This window comes from Pelodiscus sinensis, chromosome 8, assembly GCF_049634645.1.
Source record: "Pelodiscus sinensis isolate JC-2024 chromosome 8, ASM4963464v1, whole genome shotgun sequence".
In the NCBI taxonomy this organism is placed as follows: domain Eukaryota; kingdom Metazoa; phylum Chordata; order Testudines; family Trionychidae; genus Pelodiscus; species Pelodiscus sinensis.
The window spans coordinates 24,038,450-24,066,270 of NC_134718.1; the positions used below are offsets into that span (position 1 = coordinate 24,038,450).

At 42.4% G+C, this 27,821-nt stretch overlaps 1 protein-coding gene across 3 annotated transcripts in view; it reads right to left on the minus strand.

Moving 5' to 3' along the window:
* Window positions 1-257: 257 nt before the first annotated feature.
* The window catches only part of RTKN2 (rhotekin 2), a 68,444-nt gene continuing 40,880 nt past the window's right edge, over window positions 258-27,821 (minus strand). For all 3 annotated transcript variants that reach the window (XM_075934886.1, XM_075934887.1, XM_075934885.1), the window contains 4 exons: window positions 26,600-26,731; window positions 16,563-16,728; window positions 15,065-15,172; window positions 258-8,470 (listed from right to left, as the gene is read on the minus strand). In XM_075934886.1, coding sequence (XP_075791001.1) covers window positions 7,908-8,470; window positions 15,065-15,172; window positions 16,563-16,728; window positions 26,600-26,731 — 969 coding nt within the window. In that variant the 3' untranslated portion in view covers window positions 258-7,907. The remainder of the gene's footprint in view (window positions 8,471-15,064; window positions 15,173-16,562; window positions 16,729-26,599; window positions 26,732-27,821) is intronic.

Here is a 27,821-nt window from a genome sequence, read left to right on the forward strand (position 1 = left end):
TCAATACAATGTATGATGAGTCTCACAAATAATAAGATAAAACTGGAATAGTCCTTCGAGTACTATAAGTACCATTCAGCTATTAGAGACAGCTTAAAATAATACTATTTCTCTGCTACATGCTTTACTCCTCCATAAACATCTTAGAGGTATACAATAAAGTAGACTACAATTTTTCTAACCCAAAATACTACTTTTATATAAGCTTCAGCATGCATTTTGTACAGTATATTCATAGCTTGGGAAATGAATAGATGAAAAATCTGAAAAAAAAAGTACCAAATTTCAGTAAAATGCTAACAGTAAAAATAGTTGCATTTGTGAAGTACCATATCCTCCTTCTATTGGAAAATTTGTGGAGTTGAACAACATATTAAAACCAGAAAGCAATAAAAGTAAACATGGTCAAATATTGGAATAAATTGCCAAGGGAGGTGGTGGAATCTCCCTCTCTGGAGATATTTAAGAACAGGTTAGACAGACATCTGTCAGGGATGGTGTAGACGGAGCCTGGTCCTGCCTTGAGGGCGGGGGGCTGGACTCAATGACCTCTTGAGGTCCCTTCCAGTCCTATTATTCTATGATTCTAAACAAACATTCATATTACCGATCAAACCATTTAAGTGAAACTGAGAAAAAGAAAGAGAGAAGATAAAGGCAAGATTTCTAGCAAGTGTGGGTATGATAGAGAAATTTGCAGCTTTAATAATCAAGTACCTAACCAACTGATAAAGTAGAAGAATGAATAAACGTTTCTCTTCCATATTTTTCTCTTTGCAGATTTTTAACTATAGTAATGTTGCAAAAACTTTAATTCAGTTGAATTACTGAAATGTTTATTCTCTTTTATGGACAAAATTGAATACTAAAGCCCTAAAACATTGTTTAAAGTTAATTTTCCCTTCCCTCACCTCTGTTTTCCTGCACCAAACAGTTTTGTTACAATTTTATTATCTAGAAATGGCTTTATTTCGGAGGTCAAACTGTGCCATCAAAATGAAGGGGGGGGGGGGGGGGGAGGGAAGCACCTGAAAAGAACATACTGGATTTGGGTCTTTGGACACATATGGCAAGACTTGACTCCTTAAAGAGACTATGGACTCCTCAGATGGAGGAGAGGGATAAGTACTGAAAACCTATAAGCAAAATGTGACTAAAATTAACAGCATTTTTTAAGAACCTCGCCATCTGTCTTCTTTTCCCACCACTTCTGTGATTAACATGTCATCCTAACCCACTAATAAGCTGCTGTGAGAATGAAGAAAAATCTGTTTGGCAAGAATAGTCTGAATAGGAGTAATGAGGTTGCATAGCTGCTGTTCCTATCAGTGAATCCTCTCATCAGATTTTGGTAATGTTAGTTACTGGCTAAAACCTATATTGGAAAGATGGTGAGAGTTGGTGCTCTACACCAAAGACACCATTCCCTGTTTTAGAATGGACAACCTGGAAGGCAAGGCTCTTGAACGCTTATGCTGCCATGCTCTCACTGATAAAGCACAAGATGGAACACTCATGAAGGAAGCCACAGGTCATCAAATCAGACTAGAAAACCAGGTGAACCACTCCTTAAGCATTTACAACTTGAAGAAAGAAAAATAATCTTACCATGGAGGTTTATAACCCGAGGGAACCAATTCTGGAGGACCTATGCTGCCAATACTCAAGAGACCTTACAGTTGCCAATTAGGTGCGAATCTTTTTTTTAAATTAGAACTTATTTTGACAGATAAAGATGAATTTATCACTGAAATAGAAAGTTGTATTTGCCTAAGAGCATGTGAACAAAACTGATTGGGAGAAAAAAAAATATAAAAAGTAATGTGAGCAAAAATCTCCAAATTGCTACAATTCCTCTCTCTCTTACTCACTCACTTTACTTAATTAAATAATCCTGATTAAAATGAGGGTGTGAAAGAAGCAATAAAAAAGTCAATATATAATAGAAGGGAAAAAAGTGAAGGTAATGGTTATAAATATAAGTTAAATTGTGGGCAATTGACAAGACAAGTTAGAAGTGTGATTAAAAAAAGTTTTTGACTATGGACTTAAGGGCAATAAGAATTATTTTTAAAAGAAATCAGAAAAAAATTCTAACAATAACACAAATTAATTAATAGTGATAATAAAACTAGCAGTGATGTAAAAGCTAATTATTTTTTACTTTGTGTAAAAAAGGGTAATATGTGATATCAATTCATATTCAGCGTTGAAGCTTTTTTTTTTCCAGCAGTAGGTAAAGACGACATTAAAATCATCTGCAAAAACGGAATACTTTTGAAACGGCTAAACCAGATCATTTGTACCCATGAATTTTACAAGTAGTATCTGAGGAACACTCTGGACCAAGTTAAAAATTAATAAAGCTTAAAAAAATAGGGAAGTTCTAGGGGTCTGGGAGAAAAAAAACCCACTGTGCCAGTCCTAAGTAAAATAACGGAATAGCTGATATGGGATTCATTTAAAGATGAAACTATAATTAATACTAGTCAACATTGTTATATGGAAAATAGGTATTGTCAAATAAGCTTTATACCTTCTGAATACTTTATTTGATAATTTCATGCACTGATATAGTACACTTAAGATGTTTTTAAGGTGGGTGAATTAGTTGTACACATTCTGAGTAAAATACTAGTGCTGTCAATACAGCTATAAAATGGATTAAAAACAAGCAGATCTCAAAAATGTAATTAATGAGAGTGGGCATTTTTTATGAGATCTCAAAGGGATAAGTTCTTGGCCCAATACTATTAATTATTTTTAATTAATGATCTGATAGAAAATATAACATTACTGGTGATAAAGTTTGCATAGGACACGGGGATTGGTGAAGTAGTAACAAAATGAAGACAGGTCACCAAAATTAAAAAAAAACAATCCAGTAATAACAAAAAAACCACCCCAGTTACCTGATTCTGTAACGTATTCTTCGAGATGTGTTGCTCATGTCCATTCAACATAGGTATGTGTGCTCATCTCATGTACCAGTGCCAGAAGATTTTCCCTCACCAGTACCTGTAGGGAACCAGGTATATAAGTAACCCATGGGCTCCTCCCTCCACAGTTCCTTCTTGCCAGAACGCCACAGACAGGAAGGAGGGTGGAGAGTTGAATGGACACGAGCAACACAACTTGAAGAAAACCAGTTAAGGAACAGGTAAATGTCTTTACCTCTTCTTCGGGTGCTTGCTCATGTCCATTGATGACTTCAAGCAGTATTTGCAGAGGGAGGTAGGATTTTCAAGGACACGCAGACCACAACACAGCTCTATTGAATTCTGTGCCATCCCTAGCATGTTGCATTGTGGCATAATGGGACGTAAATGTGTGTACTGAAGACCACGTTGCTGCATGTCAAATGTCTTGAATTGGGATATTTGCTAGGAAGGCAGCTAAAGAGGCTTGGGCCCTGATAGAATGAGCTCTCACCAATGGGATGACTGAGCATCTGCTAACTTGTAACACATGTGAATGCAGGAGTGATCCACCTACAGATCCTCTATGAAGATACTGGAAGACCCTTCACCTGATCAGCATTAGCCACAAAGAGCTGCATGGACTTATGCAAGGGCTTTGTTCTCTTCAGACAGAAAGCAAGTGCCTTCCTGACATCCAAGGCATGAAGACATCGCTCCTCATTTGTCTTATGAAGCATAGGATAGATAATGAAAATGAAAATGAAAATATCCTGACCAATGTGAAACATGGACACTATCTTGGGCAGGAAGGCTGAGTGAGGTCTAAGTTGCACTTTATCCTTGAAGAAGATATTGTACAGGTGCTCTGGACAGCAACGCATGAAGCTCCAACACCCTTCTTGCCATAAGAAAAGCTACCTTTAGCAAAGAAGTGAAAGGGGGCAAGTGAGTGGCTCAAATGGAGGACCAGTGAGCCTAGCCAGGACCAGATTAAGGTTTCACTTGGAAAGAGGTTCTGGGTCCTATAGGAATAAACCTTCTCGGCCCTTCAAAAATTGATCCGTAATTTCATGTGAGAACACTGAGCGACCTTGAATCGGTGGATGGAAAGTGAAGATGCAGCAAAATGCACTCTGATTGAAACTAATGCAAGATCTTTGTGCTTCAAGTATAAAAGATAATAAAGGATCTGCTGGAGCAGAGCATCAACAGAGGTGCCTCCTCTCTGCGCAGCATAGATAAAACGGGTCCACTTTACAGTGTGGGTAGACCAAGTTGAGGGTTTCCTACTTTCCAGAAACACTTGTTGCACCTTGGCTGAACAGGTCTGCTCCTGTAGGTTCAATCATAGAATAATCATGCTGTGAGGTGGTGCCGCAGTAGGCCTGGGTGGAGGAAGTGGCTGTGATCTTGGGACAAGAGATTCTGGGGAAATGGCAGTAGATGAGGGGCCTACTGAAGGAGGCTCATAAGTGTGCCAAACCAGTGCTGGTGCAACGAGTATTACCTTTGTGGAGTTCTGACTGATTTTCTGGAAGATCTTGCTGATCAACGGGAATGAGGGGAGGGGGAAAAATACATACATGAGACCGTCCTTCCAAGGGAGAAGAAAGGCATCCACAATGGAGCCCTCTTCCAGACCCAGCCTGGAGCCAAACCTGAGGCATTTTGCATTCTGTTTCATTGCGAACAGGTCTACTCAGAGAGAGCTCCACTCTCGGAAGAGCGTGAGGATCCACTCAAGATGTAAAGACTACTCATGGTGAGACAAGAACTCTCTGCTCAGGTGGTCCACAATCACATTCCAGGCTCTGGGGAGATGCTGTGTAAAACACAGAAGTCCCAGAGACAAAGTGCTTCCTTGCAGAGCGACAGGGAGTGGGCTCCTCCCTGTTAGTAATTTAGAATATGGTAGCCATAGTGTCCATAAGAACCCAAAACACACTGTCTCACAGGTGAGGTAAGAACACTTTACAAATGCTTCAAACCACCCTACGCTCCCTGATGTTTATGTGCAGGATCCTCTCCTCCAACATCCATTGTCCTTGTTTCCAGAGCAGTCCAAAAGTAAGCACCCCATACCTGGTCTGAGGCATCAGACACCAGCTCCCTTGAGTGTGGAGGCTGTCGAAAGGGAACACCAGACATGAGATTGTCCCACTTGATGGACCATTTCAGGGTCTCTAGGATGTGTGCCGGTACCATGCCCATCCAATCAAGTGAGTATCAGGCTGTGGAGCACACTGACACTAGCCATAGGAAGCCTGGCAAGACACACTACATCAGTGCATGCCACCATGTGACTGAAGCAAACCTGTGCAGTTGTCAGAGTGTGAAGGATGGTTGCTGAATCAGGGCCAGTAAAGTATCAACCAGGAGACTGAGCTGGCGGCATGTGCTGAGGAGAAGGGAGCTGTTCTGCTGAATCTTGATTCTAGTACAATCTTTGGTCAGCCAGTCATCTAGGTAGGGACAGATCTGAACCCCTCAACGCTTCAGGGAGATGGGGTGGGCGTACACTGATGTATACTTTGTGAATACTCTGGGAGATGTAGTTAGGCCAAAGGGAAGTACTGCAAACTGGTAATGATTCTGACCTACTTTGAACTGCAAAAATTGCCTGTGTCCCTTGAGGATCGTGCTGTGAAAATACATGTCTAAACTGGAAATAACTGATACCAGGGAGACCATGCAAAACTTGAGAGAATGATTCAAGCTTTGCAAGTCCAGAATGGGCCTGAGACCATGGGGATTAAAAAAATATCAGGAGTGAAAACTCGGTTCTGGAACCAGATAGGTACCCTTTCCACTGCTTCCACTTGGAGCCACTCCACAACCTCCTGCTTGAGAAAATGCTTGTAAGAAGAGACTCTGAAGCAGGAGAGAAAGTGTAGGTGGGGAGGGGAAGCGGGAGGTTGGAGGACAACTGGAGCATGTAGTCATGCTATGGTGGCGAGAACCCAACAGTCTGTGGTGATATCTCTCCAGGCTGACAGGAAGAGATGGAGGTGAGAAGCAAATAAACGAGGAGGATCCTGTGTGGCCTGGGGGCAAAAAGACCTGCAAATGAGACACCTATCTGAGATTTGGGTTTCTCTCAGATAACAGAGGCAGTCAGCATGTGGGTCACTGACTGGCATAGGCCTGCAGCACAGGCTTTAAAGCCAGGGGAGTGGAGTATGTCCTGTCTCTAGGCTAAGTCCCTACAGGGGAACTAATAAAGTGCTAGTTTAACTATTTACATTTATCTAAACTAGAGAAAAACTATTTACAACTGAATGAACAGATTAACTAGCTTCAGCTGAGGCTGGAGCACACTGTTCCAAGCACTGTCGCTGGTAGCAAGAAGGAACTGAGGAGGGGCGAGCCTGGAAGATGCCCTATATAGTATGGCACGTGCATGCCACTCTCGGGGACACTGGACCCAGTCCCCTATGGGTACTGCTGAGGGAAAATCTTCCAATACCGGTGCATGTGGCAAGCACAAACATCTATGCTGAACAGACATGAGCAAGTACTCAAAGAAACAAATATATCATTCCTTCTAAGACCATTGTAAGACTGAAGCTAAGGGTCTCTAGACTACAGGGTTTTTTTTTTTTTTAAGTGGCCTTTTTTCGAAAAAACTTCCCTTGCATCTAGACTGCTGCTGTGTTCTTTAAAAAGTAAATCGAAAGAACGCGGCAGTCTTTTTGACTGCGGAAAGCCTTGTTTTACATGGAAGAACACCTTTTTTCAAAAGTGCTCTTTCGAAAAAAGGCGCTATCTAATGCAAACTGTGCTTTTTCGAAAAAGAGCATCCAGACTTGCTTTTTTGAAAGTACTGGTTGTAGTATAGATGCTCTTTTTCGAAAGGGGCTTTTTCGAAAGTATCTTTTGAAAAAGTCTCTTTCGAAAGACTTGCAGGTCTAGACGTAGCCTAAAAGAGCAGCAAATATGTTATGGAAATCATTTCCTGTTAAAATAGTTCTATTTGTTTTATTCTCTATTCTTCTGTTCTGCAGTCCAATTACTTGAGGATGTTCAATTTTACGTGATTATGTATTTGTTCTTTAGTTTGTCTGCTTCTGCTACTTCTTATTTTTCCACCTTTGTAATATGATAATTTGCTGCTGAAAGAATGATTACAGTTGTCAATATCAGAAAAAAGGATTGTGATGAAACGAAGATCGAGCAGGGGCACTCTTGAAAACCTATTTGACCAATTCTGCAAAGGATTTGCAAGTGAGAACCTCATTCTCATGCTGAATACATGGAATTTAATGAACTAACAAGTTAGTAAGGGTCCAACTTGTAGTCCTTTTACAAGATTACAACCATAGAGATTCCACTACATGCACAAGAACAAAAACAGAACTCATGCCCAAGAAATTTAAAAACTTCTGCTCCATCAGCTACATTTTAAAACTAGACTAAGATTTTACAAAACATGATTAGGAAAAAACAAACAACCTGTCTAAGGCAACCAACATAGGGATTTAACAATAGTTATAAACCATCTTGTGCGCTATCAGAATTAATGGATAACCTGCAGTAGTGTTGGCCAATTCTGACAGTACATGATCCAGAAAAAAATCTTGTAGATCGCAGGCTGAGCTAGCAGAGTTGTTCATACATAAGAACATAAGAACAAAAGTTCAAAAACTTCTTAATTTATAAACTGAGCACGTCTGACATTGAGTCACTGAAAAATCTTGGAATTGTTTTTCAGAACATGATCATGTAGTATGGAGAAGGGCAAAGATTTAAACTTCTTGGAGATGTTCCCTTCTCCTACAAAACACACGGACCCCTTTCTACCTTGCCAGAGAAATTCTTTAGACCTTGACAATGACAAGCAGAGCTGAAATTTTAACAAAGTATGGGGTTAGAATTATATATATTAAAAATATTTGCAATGCTCCAGTTTTTGTCAAAGACCCAGATCACTGATAAATGTCAAGTGCTGAGAAACTTTATGTGTCGATCACTTTTACAAATTAAATGTTATATCTGTGACTGCAACCATGATTGAGGGGCTAGTATTTCTTGGACGGATTTCTGTCTAGGAGCTGGCACTGGTTTGGTTTCTGACTTGGACTCAGTAACTGAAGAAACAGGATTTTCATAGTCCATTGAGCTGTTTTGCGTGCAAGGAACCGGTTTGCAAGGAGAAGCAATTGGCTTCTTCAACTGATACATCATGGAAGATACCTTGTAATCAAAAGAAGAAATATTATGTGCAATGGCAGGCTTCTTCCACAAGTTTTCCTTGTCCAATTGGTCTGTGCTCATCTGCTCTTTTGAGCTGTATGGTGACTTATCAGATGGTGGAAGTGGAGCTCTTCTTTTCTTTACTTTGCCATCATTAGGACTTACTACCTCACTACTTGCATCTGGAAACACAATATTTTTTTGGACATGCATCTGGTGAGAACCATCAAATAATGGGGCCCATACAGAAGGTCCAGACTCTTTCTGCTGGCCAATCAGGAACTCTCCATCAGTCTCCTCAATTTTTCTTTGAATTATATCTGTTAAACCTTCATGTTTCACTGGAGAATCAATACCTACAATTTTAGAAGACATTAGACAGACTGATTAAAATGGATCCTAAGAATTTCACTCACTCTGAGAGTGGTTATAAATTATCTGAATGCAAAACTGTGAAAAGCATGACCACCCAAATCTTAGACTAGCACAAAGACCTACAAATGGAAAAATTCCAGAAAAGGAAAAAGTATAGAAATGGAAAAGATTATGTTTACAGAAAGAGGCCTACAAGATTTCTATGGTTTTAAGGACTTAATAGGCTGTCATCATAGTGCTCAAAAGTCAAAACTGTTAAATATTCTTGCTCTTATTCTCCCCACCTCACTTGCAAAGGACACTTTTACAGTTGGAGGTTTTTTCTTTAATAAGTTCTTGAAACTAGTGTCCTCTCCCCCCCCCAATGTGGAGCATCTGGTATTGGCCACTGTCGACAGAAAGGATTCTGGGCTAGATGGTCCTTTAGTCTGACCCACTATGGCCATTCTTATGTTCTTAATGTAATTTACAATGCAATGGCCAGAATATATACAAATTTTTTATTTCCCTGTATGTATATCTGTATCACGTGGGCTCTCTCTGACTCTAGAACAGCAGCAAGAATATAAAGATATCACAATGTGACATTGCAGATCATATTTTTCATAGTAGTATTATCATATGATCATGACAATTATAATGCATTTTGTACAAGGGGCCATGTATGGTGTAACTGGAAAAGTTATGATTTTCTGAATATGATTACCCTATTCATATGCATGTATCCTTTTTGTTTCTGAAGTTATGACTATTGATTATGTAGCTGTATTTCACAGGTAGTCACACCTGGGTGACACCTACTAGGCAAAATGCTTCCAATTGAAACACCTAATTGTGAAGGGCCCTTTCAAGGTAATGGACCATTAGGAAGAACAACAGGCCTTAGGAGAACCTTATTCTCCACCTGATGAGCTTTCCTGTGAATGTTTCTGCTAACTTATAAGTAATGGCTACTATGAGGGCAAGTGACCAGCTCACACGAGTTTGAAGTCAATTTTGGGGGCCTTTATTTTTCCACAAACTGGGCTGGGGAACTTTTTTTTTTTTTAAACAAAGTGTTCCTGCCATATGCTAAAGCTAAATAAGGCAGAGTGTGACATCATCTGTTGTTCTTCATTCTCCCACAACTCAAAATCTGAAAGAAGCTCCAAAAGAAAAGGATTTGGAATAGAAGCAGGCATCCCAAACTGCAAAGCAAATGTAACTTGTCCCTTAAGAATCTACAAGCCTGCTTGTATTATGAGCCATGGTGAAAATTTGTTAATTGATATCGTGTCTTTGGCTTAGTTTGTGGTTCTGTTTATTTGCCAGATAATCTACTTTGATCTATTTGCTATCCCTTATAATCACTTAAAATTGATTACTCTGTAGTTAATAAACTTGTTTATATTTTAACCTAACCCGGTGTACCTTTAAGTAGAGAAATAATATCTCAGCTTGGCTATCACACTGATTTTTTTATCCACACTGCAGGAGAGGCAGACATATTAACAACCTTATACTGTACAGGCAGTCCCCGGGTTACGTACAAGATAGGGACTGTAGGTTTGTTCTTAAGTTGAATTTGTATGTAAGTCGGAATTGGTACATATTGTAGGGGAAACTCTGGCCAAACATTTCTCCAGAGCTCAGATTTATTCTCCCACACCTCACTTCCCTCAGTCCTTTATTCTCCAGCTGATGTGTCTGCTGAGAAAAGCCGCTCTGCGTCTCCCTGGTCTGCTGGGGAGGGGCGCTAGCTTCGCGTCTCCCTGGTCTGCTGGGGGGGAAGCAGCTAGTGCGGGGTTGCCTCACCCTGTTTGTAAGTAGGGATCCGATGTAAGTCGGATCCATGTAACCCTGGGACTGCCTGTACAGATCCCTGTGCAGTGTAAGGCAAAGTAATTTTAGGTTTATGCTCCAGAAGGGGAGTGCATGGATGGGAAGCTGGACAACTGGCTGGGGTCTGCTGTTTATACTTGGGTAGCTCAGTTTGGATGTATGGTACCACCTGCTGTCATGTTGGGTGGTAATTAGGAAGGTTAAAAAGCGGTAATTAGGTAACTGTGTAACCACTGAAAATCTCAATGGTCACACACTACAGACTCTGTAGTATAAAGCATTATAAAACTCAATGACCCACATAGTTACAGAGAAGTAGCCATGTTAGTCTGATAAGTTTAAATGTTTGTCTGCTGCTTGATTTCATGTCTGAATTGCAAAAATGCTCAAATTAAGATGTGGATCATTGATAAAAAAAGCAGTCGTGTAGCACTTTAAAGACTAACAAGATAGTTTATTAAGTGATGAGCTTTCGTGAGGCAGACCCGCTTCTTCATCACCTAATAAACTATCTTGTTAGTCTTTAAAGTGCTACACGACTGCTTTTTTTGTTTTATCATTGATCCACATCTTAATTTGAGCATTTTTGCAATTCAGACAGGAAATCAAGCAGCAGGCAAACATTTAAACTTGTTATCCATATAAAATGTTTTTAAGCCAATATCACATCATATCCATTAAATCATTAAATAAAGTAACCTACTTGTAGTGTATAAAATATATTTCCATAAACATTATATACTCCTCTGCACTGTAGTTCACTATGCAATAACTGATTTCTGAACATTGGTACAGCTCAAACACATTTTAGAGAGTTTTTTTTTTTTACAGTTATTGCCAGTGACCACACACTAAGTTCTAAGTAGATTGTATGTAGTTTGGAAAAAAGACAGGTAATTGAATGCAACTAGTTAAAGGCATTATTTGTCTGTAGTCTGTATTATTTAAAACCATTACCTTTTTATCCTCTGGATTTTGAATGATTTCTCTGGTGAATCTTTATTTCTAGTGATAGCTTTTTTGTTTCAATGTTTTCAAGGCTTCTTATATACAGCTCACATTGAACTTATTTTAAATTCGAAGTATGAAAGTGTGTTCACTTAGTACTAATATTAAGAAATACATTTAATATGAAAAAGCGACGAGGAGTCCTGTGGCACCTTATAGACTAACTGAAGTGTAGGAGCATAAGCTTTCGTGGGCAAAGACCCACTTCGTCAGATGCATGTAGTGGAAATTTCCAGAGGCAGGAATAAATATGCAGGCCAGGATCAGGCTGGAGATGACCAGGTGGATCCAATCAAGGAGGATGAGGCCCACTTCTAGCAGCTGATCTGGAGGTGTGAATTCCAAGAGAATAGAAGCTGCTTTTGTAGTTAGCAAGCCATTCACAGTCTTTGTTTAATCCAGAGTTGATTGTGTCAAACTTAAAGATGAACTGTAGCTCAGCAGTTTCTCTTTGAAGTCTGGTCCTGAAGTTTTTTTGCTGCAGGATGGCTACTTTTAGATCTGCAATTGTGTGTCCAGGAAGATTGAAGTGTTCCCCTACAGGTTTTTGTATGTTGCCATTCCTAATATCAGATTTGTGTCCATTGATTCTTTTACGTAGGGACTGTCCTGTTTGGCCGATGTATATAGCAGTGGGGCATTGTTGGCACATGATGGCATATATTATGTTGGTGGATGTGCAGGAGAATGTACCAGTGACAGTATGGCTGATCTGGTTAGGTCCTGTGATGGTGTTGCTGGTGTATATATGTGCAAGTTTCTTCTCTGCCCACAAGTACAAACAGATATCATCTTTCTCTCCAAATGCAAACGGATGGACATTATACCAAATAGACTGAAGGTGAAAAATCCATTGCTATCTACATACTGCACAGACTACAGTGAGAGATTATGCCATATACTATCCAAAAAACTGAGGAACCACCTGATCAGCATCCTGTACAGCAAACAGGAAAACATCAAAAAAGAGCTCTCCAATCTGGAGTCTCTCATAAAACACCAACCTTCTGCACAAATGGACTTTACTAAAACAAGACAGGAGATCTACATTACACACTTCACTTCTCTACAGAGGAAAAAGGACTGTAAGCTGTCTAAAATCCTACCTGCCACATGGGGCCACAACAATGGTACCCCTAACTCACCCAGCAATATCGTCAATCTCTCCAACTACACACTCAGCTCGGCAGAAGAATCTGTTCTATCTCGGGGACTCTCTTTTTGCCCCGCCACCCCCACTAACATGATACAGTTCTGCGGTGATCTGGAAGCCTACTTTCGCCGTCTCCGTCTCAAGGAATACTTCCAACACGACACTGAACAGTGCACTGACACACAGATACCTTCCCACCAACAGCACAAGAAGAAGAACTCCACATGGACTCCTCCTGAGGGCCGAAATGGCAGTCTGGACCTCTACATAGAATGCTTCCGCCGACGTGCACAGGCAGAAATTGTGGAAAAACAGCATCGCTTGCCTGGTAACCTCAGTCGTGCAGAACGCAATGCCATCCACAGCCTCCGGAACAACTCTGACATTATAATCAAAGAGACTGACAAAGGAGGTGCTGTTGTCATCATGAACAGGCCTGACTACCTAAAGGAGGCTGCCAGACATCTCTCCAACACCAAATTCTACAGGCCACTTTCCTCAGATCCCACTAAGGAATATACTAAGAAACTGCACCATCTGCTCTGGACACTCCCCAAACAAACACAGGAACAAATCGACACACCTTTAGAGCCCCGACCAGGGTTGTTCTATCTATTACCCAAGATCTACAAACCTGGAAATCCCGGACGCCCCATCATCTCGGGCATTGGCACTCTTACTGAAGGACTGTCTGGCTATGTGGACTCTCTGCTCATACCCTACGCCACCAGCACTCCCAGTTACCTTCGTGACACTACGGATTTCCTGAGAAAACTACAATGCATAGGTGATCTTCCAGAAAACACCATCCTAGCCACCATGGATGTAGAGGCTCTCTACACAAACATCCCACATGCAGATGGAGTACAAGCTGTCAGGAACAGTATTCCTGATGATGCCACAGCACAACTGGTGGCTGAACTCTGTGAATTTATCCTCACACACAACTATTTCAGATTTGGTGACAACATATACCTCCAGACCAGTGGCACTGCTATGGGCACCCGCATGGCCCCACAATACGCCAACATTTTTATGGCTGACCTGGAACAACGCTTCCTCAGCTCTCGTCCACTTACACCCCTTCTCTACATCGATGACATCTTCATCATCTGGACCCATGGGAAGGAGACTCTGGAAGAATTTCACCATGATTTCAACAGCTTCCACCCCACCATCAACCTCAGCATGGACCAATCTACACGGGAGGTCCATTTCCTGGACACCACGATACAAATAAGTGACGGTCATATCAATACCACCCATACAGAAAACCTACCGACCGCTATACTTACCTGCATGCCTCCAGTTTCCATCCCGGACACACCACACGATCCATTGTTTACAGCCAAGCACTGAGGTACAACCGCATATGCTCCAACCCCTCAGACAGAGACCTACACCTACAAGACCTTCAACAAGCATTCTGTAAACTGCGATACCCACACGAGGAAGTGAGGAGACAGATTGACAGAGCCAGACGTGTACCCAGAAGCCTCCTGCTACGGGACAAGCCCAAGAAAGAAACCAACAGAACACCACTGGCCATCACCTATAGTCCCCAGCTAAAACCTCTCCAACGCATCATTAGTGATCTTCAGCCCATCCTGGACAATGATCCCTCGCTCTCACAGGCCTTGGGAGGTAGGCCGGTCCTTGCCCACAGACAACCCGCCAACCTGAAGCATATTCTCACCAGCAACTACACACCGCACCATAATAACTCGAACTCAGGAACCAATCCTTGCAACAAACCTCGGTGCCAACTCTGCCCACATATATACACCAGCAACACCATCACAGGACCTAACCAGATCAGCCATACTGTCACTGGTACATTCTCCTGCACATCCACCAATGTAATATATGCCATCATGTGCCAACAATGCCCCACTGCTATATACATCGGCCAAACAGGACAGTCCCTACGTAAAAGAATCAATGGACACAAATCTGATATTAGGAATGGCAACATACAAAAACCTGTAGGGGAACACTTCAATCTTCCTGGACACACAATTGCAGATCTAAAAGTAGCCATCCTGCAGCAAAAAAACTTCAGGACCAGACTTCAAAGAGAAACTGCTGAGCTACAGTTCATCTTTAAGTTTGACACAATCAACTCTGGATTAAACAAAGACTGTGAATGGCTTGCTAACTACAAAAACAGCTTCTATTCTCTTGGAATTCACACCTCCAGATCAGAGGCTAGAAGTGGGCCTCATCCTCCTTGATTGGATCCACCTGGTCATCTCCAGCCTGATCCTGGCCTGCATATTTATTCCTGCCTCTGGAAATTTCCACTACATGCATCTGACGAAGTGGATCTTTGCCCACGAAAGCTTATGCTCCTACACTTCAGTTAGTCTATAAGGTGCCACAGGACTCCTCGTCGCTTTTGCAGATTCAGACTAACACGGCTACCCCTCTGATATTTAATATGAACTACTTGGTATGCAGTTATGTTGCTCCATTATATTACCTGAACTGCCCTTGAAAAATTCAGCATTATAACTTCAAACAGAAGAAGCTATTTGAATACAGACAACATTGTTTTGTTACCCTGCAGCTTGAAAAGACAAATCCCACTTACTCATATCATGGTAGACTGAGGTTGCCTCTTTTGTCAGAAACAAAGGTGGTTTCCGTGGTGACATAATCTCAATTTTCATGAATTCTTCACAACAGTGTTTCCACTGGCCTGAGAGGGAATAGGTAACAATGATTAGAACTTAAAACACTCCATGTTTTAAAGAATTTGAAATCATTAGGTTGCATTTGCGAACTACTTACCATACAAATTCAGATACTATTCATATCTGTAAGTATGCATTCTAATGTTGCAACTGAAGTTTCATCCGAACCCTTGACACAAAGATTATAAGCAGATATTAAACTAAGAGCTTCAATTTAGCCAACCCAGCTGTACTATCTGCCTGACTCTGTTTCCTTCATAATCTGGTGAAGAATATAATTTTCAGATACCAGCTTTTTTTTTTTTTTAAACTTAGTCCATCAACAGATACTCTTTATCTATTTATGCATTTAACTTGCACTTAATTGCCATAAAACTAACCAAACCTCTGCAAATTGCATACTGCTAATATTTGGAGGTAAACGCAAGAGACTAAAATGGCAAGTGAGATTGGATTGTCCTACACCAGAGAGTAAATCTTTTGTTTAGATTAAGAACAGTGAAGTCACACACTTCCTCTAGAAATCTAAAAGTGAACACACTGAAACATTTTATCACTGGAAATTAAAGATTAAGGAACAAGGCACCACTTACTCATTTTTCTCCTGAGTAGTAAAGCCCCATCTACTATATTTATCTGTCCTAAGCAAACAGTCACGTTCAAGATAGGGCTGGGAAATACCAGGTATAAAACCTTATGGCCAGGAGGAACCACTTCAGTCCAAATATCCCCAATTGCTTAGTTCTATAAGACTGACAACTCATTCACCCAGAGTGCTATCCAAGCAAAAGCTGAATACTCAAGGGTGCAATAATTCTACAGAGTGCCTTTTCTAGCTGCAATAGTTAATCTAATTTTGAGTCAAACCAAGTTTTCAATAAATTTCAAAAGTCTCAGCATCCCCAGGTTTCCTCTTACGCTTCATCCCCAAAGGTTTCTATTTTTCTCCAATGATGTCAGGATTCTACAAAGTAGCTAACTATACATTACTACCACAGAAGAGGAAAGGATGGTGAGACTCCAGCAAGCCTTTGAATGATAACCTACTTAAACTGCTAAACAGATCACTGTCTTCTGAAACCACACACACAGAGAAGTCTACGTCTATTTTGATTTCCTGAGAAAAATTAAACCAGATATTTCCAAGATTATTGGAATTTACAGGAGGAATTACAAATTACGGACCCCTGAGGAGATGACTATGGTTCAGTAAAATATCTCTATTTTTCAGTGGGAGAGAACATTCTACCAACTGCATTCCTGCAGAACATTTTAATTCTCTTTATTACAGGTGATGGATTATTTATGTAATTTCAGTTCAGATTGCCCAGTGTTTCTTTTGATGTTACATAGCTGTCCTACTAAAAGGACATGCTGTCAAAACTACACACTTACTAAGATCATAGAAATGCTGCCACAACGCTTCCATCCACTTATGAAGTTCTTCTCTGCTGTCAGATGCAAAGAGTTGAGTCACAGCCTCTTCATCCACAGGGTTGATCACAGAAAAAGTATTACTTCTTTCCTTGGTGCCCTTTTCGACAGCACGGATTCTGGTTTCCTACGAATTACAATAAAATAGATTGAGATTCTGGTAATCAGTTATTGCTTCACCCAATCATAAATCTTCAGTTCAACATTAATATCATAAGCAGATACAAATTAGGTTATTTATCCAGTGTAAATTTAGTTGTTTGGGAAGGGGGATTTTTAAAAGTTAAACAAAATAATAGACAATACAAAATTAGTTTCTTAGATAATTAAAAGAAAAGGCAATAAATATGAAAGATAACAGAATAAAGCTGAATGTGTGCAGTGCATATTATACACCAAGAACACATATTATAACAGTTCTTTAAACCAGTGGTTCCTAACAGCCAGGCCGCAGACCTCTGGCTGCCAGGCTGTGGCAGCTCTGGGGGCCAGGGTACACTGATCTCACTGCGGTTGTTGGGAGAGATGTGTCCTGCCCCACCTCAACCTTTTGTGATGCAGGCAGCAGTGCAGAGCTAGGTGAGGGGGGCAGGGCAGGCACTGGGGGTTCCAGAGGCGTGGCTAGTGCTGGGTGGCTCTGGAGGCTAAGCTAGTAGTGGGGGGGGGGGGGACTTTGGGGCAGGGCTGGCACTGGGGGGCTCTGAGGATGAGAGGCTAGCACTAGGGGAAGGGTTGGGTGCAGGAAACTCTAGGGTCAGTGGATGGTGCTGTGGGGTAGTAGAGGGGTGGGGGACTCTAGAGGTTAGGGCTGGCACTGAGGGCTCAGCTTTTGATCAACCAGCAACATTTTATCTACATATTCATCATTTGTGTGATGAATATTCTAATAAAACGTTGTCAGTCTCCCTAAAGTTTGTGAATGGGTTTGCCAGGCCCTGGTATTTAAAAGGTTGGGAACCACTGCCTTAAACAGTTCATCCTGTCAGGGCTCATCTTTCCTCAGTACTATGCAGTACTTAATAGGGGACAGTAGGTTATTCTGTTTTTAATATTTATTCTAGTCAACCTTTTTTTTTTTTAATACATGGTGTTTAGTTTTCCTATGATAGCAAGAAAGATTTCTTTTTGAGTGCAATTGTGCATTCTAACCTGGAACTATTTTAGTTTAGTTTCAGTAAATCAATGCATTTGTCTAATACCATAGTAACAGAAATGTGGAGAATAAAACCATCCAGTCCAAGTTGAAAGGGACATTTATAGAAAAAGTTACCCACACAGATCTAATGGAACAAATATCCAGCATACAAAAATTCAAAGTTCAGAGTATTGCAAATTTTACATTTTTGCCTTCATGCCAAAAATCTATTTGCTCTCACATACCCAAATATTTATTTTGAAAATAGCCCTATTTAGCGAGTTCTGACCCGATTCCGTTAAAATACTATTGTCCCATAGCATAAACTAAAACAATGTTCTTTGTTTGGAAAGGACTTTGCTATTTTAATCATGTTCTTGAACTATGGTGCAACATTACTCAGTCCAAAGTTCTACATTGTTCAAGGACATGGTTCAAACAGTTTCAAAATCTGGATTGGACCTTGTGGTATATCAATCATATACGGCTTTCCTGATATTTTACTACAGTACAAAGTAGCACTTGTTGCAATCTGATTAAAATAATGCCCCGTCTTTTTTGTAATGCAAGGTACAAAAATATTTTAAGAGAGACTAAAAATCTTGTTGGATGCAGCGCAAAATATTCTAATGCACACTTTGAAAACAATGCTGCTTTGCAGTGCACATGCTCATTCCATGAAATAAAATATAGTTATTAACCTTTCTTCATTTACAAACAAAAATCTAGGTTACATTAAAATGAAGACATTGCTTACTCCTTTAAACTTCTTTCACTTCAAACTGACTGAACCCCTCCCATTCCATTTCAAATGAATCTTAAACACCTGTTACAGATTTCAAATGTAGAACTAAGTAAATTAAGGTACATATATTTGTCCTGTGAGAATAATCCTAGTGCTGTTAGTCTGAAAAACAAAAGGCTGTTCTATAGAACATATCCCAGATTATTAAATGCATTATTGAGGTAACCATTTGAAATACTAACAGTTATTTGGATGGATTTGCTAATTTAAATTCGTCAATCTAAAATAGAAGAATAAGTAATTTATCTGTACGTGCTGAACCATTAACTCGGGTAAACATAGATACTGCCAAAAAATTAAATAAAACAGATTAACATTTGACAGGTAAGAACTTCAAGCATACCATATACAATTTTATGTTACAATGTTTGCTGCAGGCTTTATTTCATATATACGTTGCTATTCTAAGGAGATAAATTCTCAAGGAACAATCAATACCTCACACTTGCATATTTCATGAGTGATATAGGATACCATTAGAGCAGTGTTTCCCAATTGGTGCTTCTGGGGTTCCGCGAAGCGAAAGTAAGGGTTCCAGCAGAATGCAGCACTCCCCCACCCCCTCTTAAAGAGACAGAGTCTTTTTTGCCGGGAGCGGGGGGTTTGTTTTTTGCTTGACAAATTCTGGTGGGTCTTTTTTTTCCCCCCTTGACAAATTTTACCCTGGAAACCCTAGAGATTCCTTGAAATTCTTTTAAGCTGAAAAGGGTTCCGTGGACAAATAAAATAGGGAAACACTGCATTAGATTAATGAGCTGATCAGTTTACCTACCATGCATTACAACATATCTATCTACCATGCATTACAGTACATGGCCTTCTTCACCAAAATAAAAACAAAACAAAACCCAATAAGGAACCATGTTATAATGCAATAATGTCCTTACCTTTCATAGTCTTAAAATTATTGAACAAATTATGTCACCGTCACTGTAATAGTCAGAACTATCATGCTGATTAAGCTCAGTTTTTCTGGTGTAGGCAATCCTGGGGAGTCAATATTGCTCCTGCTGAGGAGAGTGTTGTGCTCTAATTACGTATACTGTAATGCATAGGTAGAAAAATATAAGGGAGAGGAAAAAAAATGGTCACCTACCTTTTATAACTTGTTCTTGGAGATGTGTTGCTCATGTCCATTCCATTTAGGTGTGCGTGCACCACATGCATGACTGTGGGAAGTTTTTTTTCTTCTGCAGAATCCATTGGGCTTGCAGGGGAGCCCCCCGGAGTGGCGCCTCCATGGCAGGGCATATATACCTCTACTGGCCCTCCACCCTCTCCGTTGTTTCTAGCAGAAACACTCCAATGAAGGGGAGATGGGCAGGATTTGGAATGAACAGGAGCAAAACATCTTAAAAGAACAATAGTTAGGGAAAGGTAGGGAACTGTTTTTTCTTCTTTGAGTGATTGACCATGTCCATTCCATTTAGGTGAATCCCAATCCCAAACCAAAGGTAGGGTCAGAGACTAATGAGAAATGGACTGCAACACTGCTCTACTCAAAGCTGCATCATCCCTAGCTTGCTGTGAGATGGCATAATGATTGTATGAATGTATGTATGGAAGACCAGATGGCCACCCTGCAAATCTCCAGGATGGGCATCTGTGCCACAAAGGCGACTGAATGGCTCAAAAGATGGATCCATGATCCTGTGAGGACTAGGTTCAGGTCCCAGGATGGAAGAGGCTGTCACACCTGCAGGTATAACCTATCCAGGACCTTAAGGAAGTGACATACTTCTGGATAGGCAAAGATTGACTTCCCTTGGATTCTCACGTGCAGGGCAGAGATAGCAGCCAGGTGGACCGTGACGGGTGATATAGCTAAGCCCTGCCTTCTTAGGTTTAGTAGGTAGTTCAGTGTGAAGGGGGACACTTCCTAGACCTCTTCAGCACAAAAGGGAATAAGTGGGGATACTCCCATGTGGGGAAAATACCTAGGGCTACATCCGCTCTGAAGGACCACTCGTGGGTTTGAAAGAAACAGCTGAAGTGGTCCCCTCGCACATTCTGAGTTCCTGGGTGGTGCATGGTTTCCAACCGGATGGAATGTTGGCTTTGTTTCCTGGGGAAAGGAACAAGAACCACCCTGTTTATATATAACATCGCTGCTGTGTTGTCTGTCAGGACTGAGACACAGATGCCTTGTGCTAGGAATAAGCTAGGAATGTTTGACACGCCAGACTGCTCTTAGTTCCCTGACATTGATGTGCAGAGATAATTTCCCCTGCGAGTACATATTTTGTATCCTTGAGTCGCCAAAGTGCGCTCTTCAATCCAGTACCAAAGTGTCTGTCGCCACCTAAACCAAAGGCTGCAGTTTAGCGAAAGGCACTCTAATGCACACAATCCTCTCCTGTAGCCACCAGGTCAGGGAGACCACTTGGAGAGGAATAGTGACCAGCATGCTAATGTGTGGTGAGCGGGCTTATGAGTGTGAGCGAGCCACACCTGTAGAGAGCGCAGCCTGAGTCTGGCATGTTGCTCAACATATGTGCATGCTGCCATATGGCTCAGCAGCCACATACAATTTCTGGCTGTCATGACGGGACAGCTGCAGCCGTTCTATACTGTCCTTTATTGTTAGAAACCTGGGCCTGGGGAGAGAGGCCCTAGCTTGGATTGCGTCCAACAAAGCTCCCATAAACTCTATTGCATGGGAAGAAAGGTCGACTTGGCCTCCTTCAACATTAGCCTCAATCGGAGGAATGTAGCCCTCACTAGCTCTACATGTCTCTCTGGTGGGCCCTTGACAAGCTGGCAGACAGGCTCCAGCATCTCCTCCCCTTACTGGATCCCCGGGCCATAAGGACGCTCAGCCAAATGGATGGGATTGAGGCAGGGGACTATGAGCTGTTTAAATGAGCCCTGCTGTGCAAGTCTGGGCTGACCCCCAAGGCACACAGGAAAAAAATTCCAGAGGACACAGAAGGCCCCTGGAGAGATCTATCTGGAGCTAATCCTCTGGATGGTGCAATATACCTGCAAATAGGCAGTTGGAGATGGGGCCCAGATCACAGAGGAGTAGGTTAAACTGATAGTGCTGGAGCAGCTGTATGAACTCTGCCCCCGACTTGAGACTGTGACTGATGGAAAAGAAGCCAAAAGATCTGCACAGTGCAGGGTAGCTGGCTGACAAGTTTATAGAGAGTTAGTCTGCATGTGAAGGGGATCCCCGACAGACTGGCTTACAATAATGCAGCCCAATAATAGGTGCCCATGGGGCCTCTCCAGAAGGAATCAGGCAACACTTCCCTGATGAGGAGAGTCAATACCCAGGAAGACCAGCCCATCTGAGGGAACCAATAATGATAAAAATTGCATTTAGAGCCATCTTGAAAGTACTGGAGTCCTACATAGTTCATAAATTTTGAGAGATTTTATAGAAAACTTTTGATTATTATTAGCAAAAGGAGTTTATTTTAATAAGATAAAAATAAGATAAAAATATTACCGAATGACCCTGATTATGGTTAAGAATGAAGCCAAACCACAGAAGGAACAATTAAAATAAAATTGCAGAAATTCCAGATTTAGGGACAAAAGTTTAAGAGACCATTACCTATATCCCTGCAGATTTGCATGGCCGCTCATGGGTAACTTAAAAACCTATGTCATAATTAGGGATGTTAGCGTATAGATGTTTAAACTATTAACCGATAAGCATAAGCAGCAAACCCTTGTCCGCAGGGGGACAAAGCTCCCCGCAGACAGGATGCTCTGGCATCCCATGGAACAGCCTCTGTCCATGGCAAGTCCGAGCCCACTGTGGACACAGGCTGCTCCACAGTTTATAAATTATAAGCTCTGTCAACAGTTTATAAACCTGATTAACAGGGCAGGGGACTCAAACGACTACATGCAACCCCTCCTTCCCCCGGCTGCCTCTGATAGAGGCAGCAAGGAGGGAAGGCGCATGCCGGTTCCCGTGAAGCTGCCTGCCCCTCCCCTCCTCCTGCCTCCCACAAAGGCAGCATTGTGAGGAGCCAGCGGGAGCACCGGATCCAGTGGAGCCACCTGCCTCCAATTGAAAGGCAGCAGCATGGAGGGTGAGGGGGACAGGCAGGAGCCAATATGCATAGAGAACAGGCTTTTAAACTGGCTCTCCATGCAGGCTGGCTCTGCAGAGTTGCCTGCACCCCCTTGCCTCCTCTCACAGAGATAGCAAGGAGGTGGAGGTGAGGAGAAGGACAGGAGTCCGTGAAGGGCAAGAGCTGACTTAAAAGTTGGCTCTCAACGAGCAGCGGTTCTGTGGCGCCACCTGACCCCCCATCCACACTGCTGCCTCTGTATCAGCAGCACTGAGACAGGGGCAAGTGGGATACTGAAGCAGCCTCTGTTCACAGGGAACTCAGGCTCCCACTGTGGACAGGGGCTCCTGCCGTGGAACAGCCTCTGTCTGCAGCAGGTAATGCTCCCTGTGGACAGAGGCTGCTCTATGGGATGCCAGAGCATCCTGTCTGCAAGGAGCTCAGGCCCCCTGTGGACAGGGGATGCTGCCACTCTACGCTGATTCCTCTGTGCGAGGAGCCAAAGCACAGCCAGCAGCATGGGTGGCATGTGGCCCCCCGGGAGTAGGGCCAGGAGCTGAGAACAGGATGGCTGCAGTCACCATCCCCGGCAAGTATTTTAGTAACTGTGCAACAGCAAAAAATTATTGCGCTGGCAGCCTGCCTGCCCTGCGGGCGGGGGGCTTGCTTCAGCTGGGTTTGGCCCTCTAGTTAATATGTTACCAGGTAAGCATGCTAGTAAGGCTTTTACATCCCTAAAAGAGGCTGTGCAGACACAGTTCCAATCCAACAACAGATACATTCAATTTATTGAATGCATGGACGAGATCTCTTGAGGCATGGGAAAGAAGAGCTATAACAGGGACCCTCAGTGCTGTCACATGAAAACCAAAGAGCTACGGCAGATGTACCAGATGGCAAAGGAAGACAACGGTGACTCTGGTGTGAAGCCTGAAACATGCCACTTTTAGCACGAGCTGCATGCCATTCTCAGTAGAGACCTCACCATCCCTCCCAAGAGCTCCACAGTTACTTCAGGGGTGCTAGAGTCACAGGTCCTGGAATGAGCAGTGAGAAACTGGTGTTTGAAGAGGAAGAGGAGGAGGAGTATGGGGCACAGCAAAGCAGGACCTGTTATATTTTACTCCAGAGCATTTTACTCCAGCCCCTACCATCCACCATGGGTGAGCCTGATGCGGGACAGGGACCCTCTCTCTGGTAAGTATGCACTTTGCTTTTGATACTGCAGGGAACATCTGTTCATTTACTCCTTTTTAATCATGTTACAAGTGAAAGAACCAATAGAAGTAGAGTGGCTATCTGCTTTGCATCCCCCTGTACAGTTAGGCAGAGGATGCCCTGCAGAACAGTTTACATGCACCCGACGTGGCATCCAGTGCTGCTGCACTGTCCCTACCACTCCTCCTCAGGAGAGATTACAGACAATGACAGCTACACCTGAGAGAGACATAGTTGGTGTATTTGTTTGTGAAATGAAAATGACTGTTGTCTTCCCTTCAAAGGGTCTTTTTTCCTATAGTTATAAAATTTCATGTCCATTTGCATGGGCTTTTTAGAATAAAAGTCTATTTATGGAAACTGACATCTTGATTAGTTCACAACATATGCTGGCCAGGGACATCATTCACAGATAATAGCAATAGATGCATTTGTAATGTTCTAGTATTACACACAAAGTATTCACTACAAGGTTCATCTCAGGGTGCAAAAAAACAATACCAGGCAAAGCACACTACAGCAAGACACATTACTGTGGTTCACTGCTAAAATGTCTTTCAAAGCCTTCCTAAGCCACAGATTTTTTTTTTTATAGCCCTGGTATCTGGCTGCTCAAAATCAACAGACAGCCACTCCATCAGAATCTCCCCCCCCCCCGCCTCATATTAAGAAGCACACAGTAGGTAGCTCTAACCATTAGGATGTATTTTCACTGAGGTCTACTTTGGTGACTGGACCATGCAAGTGGCCTTTCAAATGGCCAAAACTATATTCTGCACCTGCTAGGTGCAGGGGTGGGCAAAATCAGACCCGGGGGCTGGATCCGGGCTGCCCAGCAGATTAGCAGAGCATGCATACTTACAGCCTGCAGCATGTGTTCAGCTGCCTCTCCCCCTCACCTTGCTTGTCCTGCAGCAGAGCTGCTCCTGGGATTTTCCTGCTAGCTGTGCAGAGAGGTGGAGGGAGAGGGAAGGGAGAAGGAAGTGCTGAAGCCAGGGTCACTCTTGGCCTTATACCCCATCTCTGCAAAGCAGGGGCTGGGGAGAGGGAAACACACAGTGGAGCTGCTCCAGGCTGAAGCATGGACAGGAAGTGAGTGCAGAGCGGGGGAGGGGAGAGTTGCCAAAGCAGAACCGATTTTCCCTTAAAAAGACAGCATGTGGCTCCTCAGAAACTTGACCAGACTGTGTCACTGTCACACACACCCAGTCACCGTCACATACTGAGTGTGTGTGGCAGTGTGTATGTGTCACAAAGTCTGTCTTTCACAAACAAAGTGTGTCTTTCACACTCATACACTCTCTTTGTCCCTCTCGGTAGCTCCCAGTCCTGCCCCTTCTGAGGAACCTAAAGCCAGCCCATGATCACATGCCAAGATTAATGAAGCGGCCCCCCTGCGAAAACTGAAGTACACCTCATTGCTGTTGAGATGGCTGGTGTACGGCTTCATAAGCCACTGGAATAAGGGGTAGCCTGGGTCGCCCCGAATCACTATTGGCATTTCAACATCCCAAATGGTAAACCTCTGGTCTGGAAAGAAAGTCCCTACTTGCAGCATTCTTAATGGGCTTGTGTTCTTAACAGAGATGTGCACCTTCCCTGACCATTCCATGTTGATGTTAGTAAAACATCAACCTTGCAATCCACCAGTGCTTGCCATACTATAGAAAAGTACCCCATTCTGTTGGTGTACCTCATGGCAAGGTGATCTGCTGCCAAAATAGACAAGCATTCCATCTATTGTACTCCACCACAGTATGGTGACACGTACCTCCACTATGTCCTGCAGATTGCCCAAACTCAGAGTCCTTTGTAATAGGATGTGATGTAATGGCCCTGTACACTAGCATCACAGCAACCCCATGTAGATTTCCCCACTCCAAAGTGACTCCTGAATGATCCGCGGCAATCTGGCATTCCAAATTTGCACACACCAATTGTCATTCACTCCTCTTCTGTCAGTGCAGTTCTCATTTTTGGGGTCACAGTGCCAGTGTACAGGGTGAGCCCTGCACACAGTTCCAGGAATGTGGCCTTGTGTATTTAAGAGTTCTGCAGCCACTGCTCATCATCCCATATCTACATAATAATGCAATCCCACAAGGCAGTGCTTGTTTCTTGGGCCCACAACCAATGCTCCATGGTCTGCAGCTCCTCTGTGAATGCCAACAATAACCTAGAATAGTTTCTGTGTCTCAGAACAAGCTAGCCTCGAAAGAATGGTCATGTTCCCCTCCTGCAGTATCAGTCACATTGTGCTCACAATACTCATCACAATGGTGCCGAGTTGTGCAGGATCCATGGTTCTCATAGAGATGATGTACACACACATTTGTGGAACTTTTCAAAGGAGATGGGAAACATTATGGGATGAAAATACAACTATGGGATGGAAAAAACTCCATCAGAGGACATTGAAACCATGTTCCCAGTCACCCCTGCACAACTCATTTGCCCCTATAAGGCATTGGAATCCTTCCCAAAGCACCCTGTGCTCCATGGTGGCAAGCTGCAGAATGTGATAGCTACCCCCAGTGCATCGATGCAAGTTCTCTGCACTGATCCAAGCACTGCTAAAGAAGATGCATACTGGTAACACAAAGAGCACAGGGTGGACATGCAAAAGTGATTTAATTACTGCAGCAGCTGTACACTGACATAACTTACATTGACTTAATTTTAGAGCATAGACTTGCCCTTAGTAGCGAAACAAGGCACACCTCTCATGCATGCTACTTGCAGAGTACTTTGCAGATTTTCAACTGGATTTTAGGACCCAAATTAGACTAACAAAAACTGCTTATTTTACCTTGTTGATGGAAACTGTCAAAGCTGGTTCCACTTTAGCTTCAATTTCTTCAGGTGTATAGTAACAAGAGAGTTTACCAGCTCTCAGTACACAGTACAGCCTCCTCCAGTTAGTCAGGCTTCCTACAAATTGCTGAGAGAGAAATATTCAGTAAGTTACTAGTTACATTACCATAACAACCTAATGTATGGATTACTCAAAATTCTATTGAATTTGAATGTGTTACATCTAATTGAGTACATCTTGTGAACCATTCAGACAGACTGTAAGATCAGAGCTGAACACAACACAGTGTCATGAAGGTAGGGCTCTTGCCAAATATTTTACTAGTAATTAAGTCCTTGAGTCACATAGTAAAATTCAGCCAAGACGGAAACTTGTTTAGATGACCATCCTTCAATGTTTTACTATTTTGCCAATGATAGTTTTTTCATAGTGCTCTGGGAACATGGAATATGCTGGTTGGCCATTAAGAGTAATTTTCTTTCTAACAGTATCCACTGTTAGACGAAAACAGGGTGGATAAAAATCAGGGTGGATAAAAAAAAAAAATCAATGATTTAAACAAAATTTAAACATTTCATTTTTAAAAAATATCAATAAAGTACTATATTCTCATTTAAAAGTAACAGTTACAATTAAATCTCATCACAAACATGCTACACCTACACTTACGGTCTCATACAAATGTATTAATGCCTCTAGTCCAGCGGTCTCCAATCTTTTCACACCCAAGATCACTTTTTAAATGACAGAACAAGCCATGATCTACTGCTCCACCCCGCCCCTTCCTCGAAGCTCCGCCCTTTTTATTCTCCTCCTCTCCATCACTTGCTATCCCCAATCCTTATACCACTGCTTTTTCCCCCGATTCTTCTGTAGGAAGAGGTTTTTCCAACATTTGGCCTGTCTAGACTGGACCAAATGTCAGAAAACCCCCTTCTTTTGGAAGCCCCCTTCTTCCTTCTGGAAAGAGGAATATAGATCATGTTTGCTCTTCCACTAAAAGAAGCGGAAGAACAAACGCATCCGTGGATGCAGAAGAGTTTTTCTGGGATATCTCCAGAATCCTGAAAAATTCCTGCAGTCTAGCCGTAACCTTGCTGGGTTGAGACAGAATGTGTAGGCTTTGGGGTGGGAATGAGGGATTGGGTGTGGGAAGGGGTGAGAGGTGCAAGCTCTGGGAGGAAATCTGGATGCAGGAGAAGGTGGATAAGGGGAT